This window comes from Diabrotica virgifera, chromosome 1, assembly GCF_917563875.1.
Source record: "Diabrotica virgifera virgifera chromosome 1, PGI_DIABVI_V3a".
Lineage (NCBI taxonomy): Eukaryota > Metazoa > Arthropoda > Insecta > Coleoptera > Chrysomelidae > Diabrotica > Diabrotica virgifera.
The window spans coordinates 65,368,859-65,381,755 of record NC_065443.1 but is presented as its reverse complement, the minus strand read 5'-3'; the positions used below and the strand labels follow the sequence as shown (position 1 = coordinate 65,381,755).

Genomic DNA, 12,897 nt, shown 5'->3' with positions numbered 1-12,897 from the left:
TCAAATTCATTTTGCCGAAAATTAGAAGTATACCACTAAATTCAGTTTTTTTATCCTCTTTTTTAGTGCAGGGTCCATTTTAAAAAAAATTAATGTACATGGTGTTGTTTTTGGGTCGGAGTATTTTTCTAATATTTTTTAATCCGGGAATAGATTTTTTATAATTATAAATAAATTAATTGATTTGACACCTCAAAGAATATTCGCGTACCAAATATAAAATAAATATACAGTGTGGTGAAAAAGTTGTAAGTCATATTTAAATTTTTTTCTACTTCGGGATCTGGAAATTCACATAGTTTCAGAATTAAAATTCAAAATTTTACCAGAAAAAACATTTTACCGAATATTCAAAGTATACCACTAAATTTAGTTTTTATCCACTTTTTAAGTGCATTTTAAAAAAACATTGTACATTAAGAGGGGGATTTACCTTGTAAATATCAGTATTTGAAACGCTTTCGTAGTCCCCCACTTTTAAAACTTATTTTTAACTTTAGGATGACGAAAAAAATATGTAATGTAGGTAAAAGCCCAATGTGTGTTCCTATGGAGAGATTTTTTAAAAATTTTATTTAGTTTTTTCTAAAAAAATTGGTAAAATGTCGGTTTATTACCCATTTTTCTCAATTTTTTTTAAGGAAACCTAAATAAAAATTTTAAAAACTAACTCTCTCCACAGGAACACAGATTGGACTTTTACCTACATTACATAATTTTTTCGTGAGCCTAAAATCAACAATAAGCTTTAAAAATGGGGGACTACGAACTCTTTGCAATCCAATATTTTGCTTCTATAAAGTGGCTCCGCCGATTGGAAAGTAAAGGAACTAATATTTTTTAAAGATAATAAACTCATTCACAGATGTTTGCATTTTACCGGGGAACGATGAAAAATACTTTTTAATTTTTGCCTTTATTTCTATATATCTTTGGTACCTTCATAAGTAATTTTTGTGTTGTCTTTATATAAAATATTTGTATCGATACGTATATTTGTATCTTATTTAGTTATTAAAATCTGACATTAGTTTTTAAGTTAAAATATTAGCAAATATTCTAATATATAAAAAAGAATTAGTAATTCAATGCAAAAAATAAAATAATTATTAGGAATCACATTTTAATAAATCAAATTAACTAAAAACTAAAATTGTTGTTTTTCTGGTGTTGATTTCAAGATTATTTTTTTATTGCATTAAATTGGCAATAAAAATAGCTTCAAATGAGGAATCACACTTTGAATTTTGTAAGTAACTATTATTTTTCCCTGTAGAAAAAAATATTTGCATCTATTAGGTTTAGTGTCTGACAGTGGTATTTTTGGTATTACAATAGGTCTGTTCCAACCAACAGTCAAACTAGTCAGAAATCGTGAGCAAACAGTTGGCCAGTGCGAGAACATAATGCAGTCATAAGTGCTATCCCCTCTACTCGTATTGGTCGACTATTCGCTGATAGTTTCTGACTGGTTTGACCGCTAGTTGGGACAAGCCTCATAAAAACATCTGCAAATAATATAAACAATCAGCAGCAATTACCGAAGGTAATTATATCATTATCTTTCCTGTATTTGAGCAGTAGTGTCGTGTATTTTGTGTATTTTTCGGACTTATCTTTGTATTTTTGTGTTTTCGAGTGTTATTTTGATATTTTTACGATGCCTCTTCGAAAAAGTGCCAAAAAACGATTATGGATGTCGTCTAAAAGAGTATCAACGCGATCCCTAAATCGCAAGCGTCAGAAGATATTGAAAGTAAGTAAGAAAAAAGAAAGTAGCGAATAAATTCATATATTACTCAGGTTGTTTCATAAAGAGTTGACTAACTTTAGAGCTATTAGCAACGTAACTATATGTATACAGTGTGTCCCAAAAGTGTGAAATAAATTCATTATTTTCTAAACTATAAATATTTTCGGGAAACATTATATACCTATAGCAATTTAGTAGATGATTGAAATACCCTTCAAACGAGATAAAGTAATCTTCTTCGCAACTGTACCAGGAAACGTAATTTTAAGAATTGAAATCAACCTGTTTCAGGTTTTTTGAAAATATTTTCAGTTTATGAAATAATGAAGTTATTCCACACTTTCAGGTCACACTGCATATAACAGTGGTGACAATGGATATCTAGTGAGATATTTCAGATTTTATTGGTTTTCGAAGGGACTATTTTAATTAATATAAGTAATTATTAATAATCACAGTTGAATTGCTTATTTATTGCAAAATTTAAAGGAAACCCAAAGTTTTTTTATTAGACAAAAAGTAATTGGTAGGAACAATACATTCATTTAAGTTTTTCTTGTAGTTTTAAAAATAGAAATTATACCCAGGTTTAGCTTTGCAGAGTTAGTCAGGTCTTTACAAAGTACCATATAAAACAAAATGGACACAATGAAACGCCCTGTATAAAATTTATGCGATTGTAAAAATCTTATTGTCTATGAAAATGAATTCTATCAAAGTAAAATGGAGAAATTATTGATACAAAATACGGTTATTTCAGGATAGAGCTTCAACATCTGGACAATTACAACTTCTAGAAGTTGAGGACGATTTGAATTTGCAACATAATAATATGGCAGGTTCTACTCCTGCTATTGAGAATTATACCGAAGAAAGCAATAATTTTATTGATGTAGATAATGTAGACAATATTTATAACAGTTCAGTAGACAATTATATGGTAGAAGCAGTTTTACGTGGTGTACAATCTCTGAGTGAAAATAAAGTTGATTTTGATAATTCTCAACTCCGACATGAAGAAAATTCAAATAGCGGAGCAAACCTTTTTGAGAATTCAAATAGTGGAACAGACCTTTGTGACAATTCAAATAATGGAACAGACCTTTGTGAGATTTCAAATTATGTAAACAAACAACTCAAACAAGTAGTAGTTTCTAATGTTAGTGAAAATATGGACGCTAGTGATACTTTTAATTCCGAACTTAGTTAACTTACAGCTTCTAAAAATGTGAAGAAAAATGAAAAAGTAGACTCTGACTCAAAAATAAACCTCGAAGGACACAGAATAGTTGATATTCAATATTTTTTAGATTCCCTGATTTTAATATCAAACCATGCGCTTCACTTTGGATGTTCTCTTCAAAATTTAAAAGTAACAAAAGAAACAAGATTTGGATTAGCATCTAAAATAACATTTAAATGTAATATGTGTCTTTCTACTGAGACTGTGACAACAGTTGAAGATTTCGAAGAAATCAATAAAAGTGCTATCCTTGGCATTACTAACGTTGGGTCAGGATATGCACATTTACATGAATTCAATTCTTCTTTAAATATACCAACATTATCCTCTAAAACATATAACAAGATACAGGATAACTTATCGGACCTTTGGGAAGAAGCAGCCCTAGAAGAAATGGCAAAAGCTGCCAACGAAGAAAAAAGATTAGCAATAGAATGCGGCGAACTAAGTAAAGACGGTATCCCTTTAGTTACAGTAGTTTGTGATGGTGTTTGGGCTAAAAGGTCATACAGAATGAACTATAAGTCATTTAGTGGGGCTGCTGCAATTGTGGGTTTCAAAACAAAAAAGTACTAGTTTTAACAGTGAGAAATAAATTTTGCATCATCTGCAAAAAATATTCCACTGATACACCACAACATAATTGTTACAAAAATTGGAACGGTTCCTCAAGTGCTACGGAAGCTAACATTATTGCTGAAGGATTTACCAAGAGTATTGAAATGTATGGATTAATTTTTAATAAAATGGTTGCCGATGGAGATAGCAGCTGCTATGATGCTATATTGCAAAAGAACCCATATAAAAATTTTGATATTTCTGTTCAGAAGGTGGAGTGCCGAAATCACTTGCTGAGAAATTATCTCAGAAAAATAAGAGACCTGACTCAACAAAAGGATTCTGGGCCTTTGCAACTCCGAAAAGAAGTGAAGGTAAGATTGTTTTTTTCTTAACTTTCAAGTTTTATTTTTTTTTGTAAAGGGCTTTCAGGACATTTTTGATTACAGAAAATAAGCATTTGTCGGTCTTGTGACATGTAAGATTTAGGATACTTAACCTTTTAGTCAGCTTTTGACTTATAACGACCTTTCTTTTAAACAACCTACATTTAGAATTCACAGACATTCTGTTCAATTATAAGTTATATCACAAATATTTTCTTTATTTATTCAGTTATTTCGGTTACGTTTACGTACCTTCTTACTTTGTTTTTCAAAATCAGATGTGTTTGTGTTCTATCAACTTGTACAGTATGAAATTATAAATAAATCAATTACCTACGTTACACGTCCATGAAGTGATAATTAAAGTAGGTACTCGTTTAGATGTTCTCAACTCGGCTCCTTTATTGCATATAAGATCTACTCGTACTTTAACAAGTCACTTGCCTGTCTTATAATCAGTTTCTTGGACCCGATCCGACAAAATACGATTTTCGAGCCTCAATGACCTTATGTCAATACATAAATAATAATTACAAACACTGAATTCAATTTAGAAAGTAAAATGAGTTTTATAATCTCAAAATGAATAAGTGTCTTTTTTGTTCCTAAAAATACTAGTTTCAACTAAGGCGGTGTAAAAAGGATATGTTCACACTAATGCATCTAATAAAATTTGTAGAAAATATTGAGTATGTGAATAATTTTTTACCATTTGATGTTTTAGAAAAACATGTTGAGATTTAGATATGCTATAACAGAAGCTGTAAGTATAGAAAAAATGAGCCACATATTTTGGGCAAAAAAATTGAATATTTAAGGCAAGACATTTTAAATAGTCCACATCATATACTAGGAAACCATAAAAATTGTGCAGAATACTTTTGTACAAATACAAATGAAGTTAGTACGACTATTTCTGATATGAAATTAACTCGGTAAGTATTATTATTATTAAAATGCTGCTTGATAAAACAGCTGCAGTAAAAACTGTTTAGATATAATTTTTTTTTGTACAAAATTTATTAGTATAATTTTTCCTTATTTTTAGCTTTATTTGACAAGCTAATGGTACCTGTCAGATATATTGCAAATCATGCCAAAAGCTTAATTTATGATGTTGACAATAATTGTGCAGAGCAATTTAACAATATAATTGCTAAACATACTGGTGGGAAAAGAATTAATTACATAATGAGAAGATCATACCAGACGCGATGTTATGCATCTGTTGTGGCCCTAAATAGTCGAAAGGAATTGACCACCATAAAAAATAAGTACGGAGAGTGCAGTAATCAATTCCTTCAAACATTCGAATCTATGAAACAAAGAAGACTTGCACAGAAATCTATCTATAGACAAAAAATAAAATTAAAGACGCGACCACAAAACAAAAAAAAACGACCGTTTTTACGGAGAAAATTGCATTAAACCAGATATGGATGACTTAACTTATCAACTGGCAAAAAAAGATTTTTTGAATAGCTTATGCATTTCTCTGAAAGAAAAGCATCTTATTGAAAAACACACCAGAAATCAAGCCGATTCCAATTTATGGCATAACGAAAGAAAAAAATGCATTACTGCTTCAAATTTCGGCGAGATTTGTAAAAAAAGGGAGAAATCTTCATTAAAAAATCTCATCAAGTCAGTTGTTCATCCTGAACAATTTTTTTCTAATGCTACACAATATGGGGTTGACAATGAAAAGATTGCTAGAAATGATTTGCAAAAATACTTAAACAAAAAAATTGTACAATGTGGTCTTTTTATTGATTCTGAACTTAATTATGTAGCTGCCTCTCCTGATGGAATTATAGAAAATGAAAACTCCATTGTAGAGATAAAGTGTCCCTATTCATGTAGAATGTTTACAATAGATGAGGGAATAGATACAAGAAAAATTACATTTTGGAGAAAAGACAAATCAATTAATGAAAACCACAATTGGTATTATCAAATTCAAGGTCAATTGCATGTTACAAAAATGGATTTTTGCTACCTTTGCGTTTGGATTCCAAAAGGAATAAAAATACAAAAGATTCCAAGAAACCAGGAATTCTGGACCCAAAAAATGGAAGAAAAAATAAAAATATTTTATTTGGAGTATGTTTTGCCTGAAATTATTGACAGCAGGGTTAACAGGGGAATGGCAATTAGAGATAAAGATAATATTAAATAAAGTGTTATTTTTACTGAATGATTTTTTATTTTTATACCCAAGATGGTCAAAAGGGACATGTAAAGTCGACTTTACATTACATGATTTATCATGTGATTTGTCATATGATTTGGTCATGGAGTGAAATTTACATGTTTACACTGTGTGATTTGTCATATGATTTTGCATTGTTTATACGGCTCGTTTTGTCATAAGCATTGTCATGCGGCTCGTCATGGGAAAAATCATATGATAAATCACATGATAAATCATGTAGTGTAAAGTCGACTTAAGTCGTTTTTTCTAATTTTGAATTTTTAGGACATAAAAACACAAAACTTTAAAAGAGTGTGATTTTCTAAATTCTGTCTTATTGATAGTTCCTAATAATTAAAAAAAATAACTTTATTTTGCCATTACATATTGGTACATCCTGTAATTTTCAAAATAATTCAACTTTTATCTCTGACTGTTAAGATGACAGAGATTTTAAATTTTGTCATAGATAGGTTACTGTGTATATTTTTCCTGTAAGATTTTTTATAAAAGGCAATAATCCGAAACAATATCTCAATATAAAATCATTTAAGAGTTTGTGTTTAAAATATTTCTTGATGCAATTGATTTTTCATATCTTTTTCAAATTTTTTTATAGCGAGTGTAAGATTTTTTTATAGCGAGTGTAAGTTTTTTTTTTATTTTTACGATATTACCGAAAATCGATAGTTTAAGCCCTTTTTTAACTTGTGATCAGTATGACAGATATTCACTATTCGATAAGTTATGACAGCGTTGACATTAAATAAAAATGTTCAAACAAAAATTTATCTTATTTTCACAATTATTTACTGATATCTAAATACATACCATTCATATATGTAACAAACTCACAAAAGGAATTAGTAGAGTGTAGGTATTACAATATTCGCTCTAGAAAACGATTTACCTCCCACTTATTTGTAACAAGCTGAATTTTTCAGGGATAAAGTACATGACAAGGTAATCCTTATTTCCTTATTATTGCAGACTGTGCAAAATAAGTCTTTAAACTTATTTCAAAGATTTCAAATCCCCTCGTATTTATTATACTTAGAGATAAGGGAGATTATTTTATTGTATGAAACGTAATTTATAGTATTTACGCTCCGCCCATCAGTAGCCAAATATCTACCTCCGCCTTTACCGAATCCCCGCAGGTCTTGCTCTTGATAAGGTAAATCCCCCACTTAATTTAATATTTAATGTACATTAAAATTTTGGCAAAATTGGCAAAAAACAAAAAAATTACCTACTAAAATCACTAGCCAGTTGTGTCTGAGTTTAGCGAACCGACTATACCACCATTTCTGTCAGGGTCGCAACGTCACGCGTAACGTCACATCCAAAATGCATAGACACAAAGTTTTACTAAAACTGTTTTAGACACTATTAACCCCTTCGGTACGGTGATGCACCCGTGTGCATCATGCTTGACTGTCCGTTCAGTACGGTGATGCACATGGGTGCATCATGAGTCTTCGTTCGCCATATACGGCGGGCCACCATCTTAATATTTCAGGTGTTTTTGTTCCGTCCGAATTACCTTATTCAAATCTAAAAGTGGGGAAACCACGCCCAAAAGTGGGTGATGACCAGAAGGAGATTAGATTGAGTTAATTTGATTGGTGATAAAGTGATAAGGTTATTTGGATGTTTGACTGATGGGATTGTGTGGGAGGTGAAGTTACTGTGTTGCTGTTTACAACTTACCTTACTATCCCTTGCAGATAATTCGGATGGAATTTCCCAGATTAGGAGATTGGGGCGATATCAAGCACAAAATAATCTGAGGAATTCCATCCGAATTATCTTATTTATCTTTTTTAATAATTTTTGTTTAAAATGGTGTTTTATGGATAAAATGTAATTCAATTTACATACTATGTAGAATAATAAAATTAATAAAAATAGTTTTATTTCTAAAATTAGTGTTATTATTCTATTAACTTTAATTAGTTGTAGTGTGATACTGTATTTTAACCGACCGCGCGAAGCCGCCCGGTAAGCGCGCGAATCCGTATATAGAAGCCGACTTGCTGAATGACGATCCGGCACGAAGGGGTTAAGACACTATTAAGTCAAGCTTAGACCAAGACACTATTAAGAAAAATAAATGTATTCTTCCATATATTTAGTTTTCTTAATATGTATGCGAGTTCTGGTGTTATGAATAGGATCGTTCCAACTTGGTGTCTATGCATTTTGGATGTATCTTAGTTACGCGTGACGTTGTGACCTGACAGAAATGGTGGTGACATTTGGTGATTGCCTCAATTAGAATCAAACAAATTTACCTATCGGGCTGACCAACTATTACTTTATCAATAATGTTAGTACATTTTAACTCAACTTAAATCTAAAAATGTAATACTTACGTGGTAACCCGTGGGTTATCCCTTATCTTGCAATGAGGTAATATGTTTGGTGACTTGGAACTCACAATAACTTCGATGGTATCGACAGAACTCTGCATTTTGAGATATGCCAAATATAAACCTCTATTGAGTTTTAAACTAGAAACTTGATGGTAATGAATTTGCTGTTTTATACTGGCCATGAGCATTTCCGACAAACTGTGGTCATCGCTTAATACTATTTTCTTAAAAACTTTGCTCATTGGCAACCACCTGAAATGAAAAAAAAAACTATAAAATAAATTTGTCTATGTCTACGTATATTAATAAGAAACGAAAGAACTCTCCATTCCTTAGGTAAATACATCTATGCATAATTACGAAATACACTTGTGTAATAAACTGAATAACGGGAGGGTATTCAGATCTGCCCAATATTCCAAACAAGATTTTAAAGTATCGTGAAAATATACCCATTTAACAAATAAGAATACTTATGTGCCACACAATACCTAAAATTACCTAACAAAATTGCCATGGAAAAACCATTGGCATAGAACGTCCCAGTTTAATGTCACTTTATATATTTACAACATGCATTGAAACTCAAACTTAAACGAAGTAACTCACGAATTGAAGAGATACAAATAAGATGTAATAAAGTAGACGTAGTAGTTTATTAAGTTATACGGTATTTGTTTAGTTTATTTGATTGATACTGATAGTTTCTTACTTTCAATCGTATACTTTTCAAACTTCTACGGAAACACACTCAACCAACTAGATTGGTGTAACATTAGTGTATCGATAATATAATCGAAGATCGTTAGTTTGAGTAATGAAATACATCGTATAAAAACCGTAATTTATAATTCGTGTGACAAGATTATTCGGCAATCATTAAAATTAAGACAGTTCCTCGCCCTTGACAACCATTTTCATACCCTTATCTAATACTGTTTTTATTATTCTTATGTGTCCGCGACAGTATGAGACTGTGCGGGAGGGAAACTCTGAAATGAGTAGGAGCTCTACATTAAAACCGCCAGACTGACACCAGACGCATTATATAAATCATATAGCTCCATAGTGGAGCAAAGGGCACATCATTGCTTGAATCCTGTCCGATTTTATTGATTAATTTTCTCCACTCTCTTCTGTTCCTTGCAATATTTTTTGCTTCGTTCCATGTTAAATTAACTTGTCTAGGTTCTTTTTATATCGTTCTCTTCCATGTGGTTAGTGATCTTCGTTGTTTTATTTTACCTGGTAGACTGTAGTGTAAAGCTTGTCTAGCTATATTTGACAGGGGTTTCCGTAACGTGTGACCTATCCACCTCCATTTCCGCTTCACACAGTTCTTCGTTTATGATTTTATTTGAGCAAAATACTTTCAATATTATTCGTAGACATCTGTTCACAAAGGATTGCATTTTTTAAAAAGTTTTTTTGTTATATTTCCATGTTTCAGCTCCATATACTAATGGTAGGGGAGCCCAAGCGGGGATTTTTGCAGTTACTCGAGCGCGTCAGAATATTACATGGGAAGAAATCTTGTACCCTGAAAATGTACCTCTACCATATATTGGCTCTTAATGCAGAGGAGTTCGTTAGGGGGGGGGGGGACGAAAAAAAAAATCTATCCTTAGAAAAACTCAAAAGTTAAGTACATGCAAAACAGTGTATATTTCAAAAATCTCACGATTTGAGCGGGGCGTAAGAAAATGGGTGAGTCCCAAAGTTTCACAAGAAAAAAGCGAATATTTCGCGAAATGAATGACAGATCGAAAAACTAAAAAATACGTACTCAATATTTTTCAAAAATCTATCGAATGATACCAAACATGACTTCCCACGGAGAGGGGTGGGGAGTAAATTTAATATTTTAAATACGAATCCCGCGATATTTCGCGAAATGAACATCAGATCGAAAAACTGAAACATACACTTATTCAATATTTTTGAAAAATCTGTCGAATGGCACCAAACATGACCCACCAAGGAGGTGGGGTGGGGAGTTACTTTAAAATCTTAATGGGAGCCCCCATTTTTTATTGCAGATTTGGATTCCTTACGTAAAAATAAGTAGATAACTTTTATTCGAGACATTTTTTCGAATTATGGATAGATGGCGCTATAATCTAAAGACGATTGTTGGAAATGGAAAATTAAATTAAAAATGGAAAGTCCCCACTAAATTGGAAAACTTTACTTAACTTTTTTTGGTTTTAGGACCTACTCTTCACTACCCAATAGGTCCCCAAAGCGCTCGAGTGATTGCACATTTAGCATACTTTGCTCTCCTACCATAAGGCTGATTTCACATTTGTCTAGAAAAGGCGCAGTTTCGTTATCTTACAAATACTTGTCGAGACCCATACCTTGCGTAATGTGTTGGAAGGCGTTTTGTGCTAAGCCTATTCTCCTTGGTATGTCTTTTTCCGTGCCAACTATTGCATTTACTAGGCTACCCAGATAGCAGAACTCTTCTACTTCTTCTATTTGTTTGTCTTACAAGTCATCTCCACCAGGCGCATTACACTGGCTAATATAATCGTCCTATAGATATATCGGACGACAGGACAGATATATCTATAGGACAATATATATATATATATATATATATATATATATATATATATATACAATATATATATATAGACAATATATATATATCGGTGTCCAATCAGTAAATAACCAGATAATCTCTTTCAAACTGGCTTATCATACGGTGATACTGGTGTAACTCAGGAGGTGTAACACCATCGTACCAGGGAATGTAGGGTGCAGGGGAAAAGTGTTGCTTAGGTGATACAGCTGGAAAACGCTGGGATATTACAGCCTTGACACAGTATGACTCACAAATAAGTGACTTCTTTAGAGCAGTAAGACAGTTTCGACAGAACTTACTGTTGCTGTGAGGTTCGATGTTATCTTAATATAAAAGTATTGGGTATACTATACGCTTGCTCCTATTTTTATTCTTCTCGAATATTAGTGCTTTCTTAGTGCCTAAACTTTGGATTTTTTAAATAATTTGAGATGATTTTGCTTTACTCTGCTGTTTCCTTCATTTATGGAAAATGTTATTTGCGACGATTTAATGTAATTATTAAAAAATTATTATTATAAAGAAATATTTAGGTACTGCTTATTACTCTCTAGGAGTTAGTACTCACGTTGACATACACAACTTTATTACAAACTGCTGTGAATAAATGGACGGTTGTTATCCCCGGTTAGTTTCTGATATTCTTAATCCATAATGTGCTTCGACGCCCCTGGTGTTCTGTTATCCACCATATTTAAATGTGGTTAGGGAACATCCAGCAACTACGCCGTAAAAAAGAGGAAGAGGGGAGTTTGCTTATTACGATGGTATACGATAGCAGAGAGGGAGGGGGGGGTATGAGTGCACATCCGAGACGTCGTTAGGAAAACATAATATACTAATATTGGGACCGTGCAAGCTCGGAAAAGCGACACCTGGTTTCATAGCTCGGCAACATTTTTCGCACTTTTAATTATATTGGCCAATCATATTGGTCCTGGTTACTGGACAATTGTCAAGGCCATAGCCCAAAAAAATTATAAGAAGAAAAAGTAATAGTAAGGTTATGTTATTAATAAAAGGTAAACAATTGTACGTAGTAAATAAAATTAATTATTAAAATGCACTACTACAAGCAAAATACAATTAATTAAATTTACTTTTATATAATAATTGCATATCATATCAATATTGTGGAGCAACATATAATTTTTCTTCTTCATTGACAGTAGATATGAAATATACGACAATTTGACAATTTCAATTGACAATGAATTATTTGCAAGAATAAGTTGCAAGATTTCTCCGCTATTCGCGCACGATCGTTTCTCGTATCCCTTCCGAGTACTTGCACACGGTGAATAAATGAGATAATAAGACGAGAGAAATCAAGATAGAAAACTACACTTTTGAAAGAGTTCAACAATTTCATAATTGGGAGTAATCGTGAATGGCAAAAATAAGAGAACAGAGAAGTAATGGAGTGCATACTAGCAGGCAACAGAATACACTGGAGATATCATAATATAGAGTTGTAATCAGACACAAATTTAGATATTCGGAATACAACAAACTTTGACACAAGAAGGGCATTTAGCACTAAAAACACCTGAATAAATCAATTTTTAAATACAAAACCTAAAGACTTGCATTGCATACTATATAAAGATGGGTAGAAATGCATAGTTGCATTTTAAAGTAGATAAAATAAAGTAGATAAATCCAAAAGTTCATAATAATGTCAAAATAATTGTATTAAGGGCCAGATTTTGTTACCCTGTGGTAGGGATGGGAAAACCGACCGGTTATAACCTAAAGCCGGTTTTTTACTTCGAATAACCGGTTTTACCGGTTG

The 12,897-nt window shown here is 32.0% G+C and overlaps 1 protein-coding gene across 2 annotated transcripts in view; it reads right to left on the bottom strand.

Annotated features, from left to right (window-relative positions):
- Window positions 1-12,897, bottom strand: part of LOC114330037 (uncharacterized) — a 157,994-nt gene that overhangs the window by 20,859 nt on the left and 124,238 nt on the right. For both annotated transcript variants that reach the window (XM_028279334.2, XM_028279335.2), the window contains one exon: window positions 8,513-8,764. In XM_028279334.2, coding sequence (XP_028135135.1) covers window positions 8,513-8,764 — 252 coding nt within the window. The remainder of the gene's footprint in view (window positions 1-8,512; window positions 8,765-12,897) is intronic.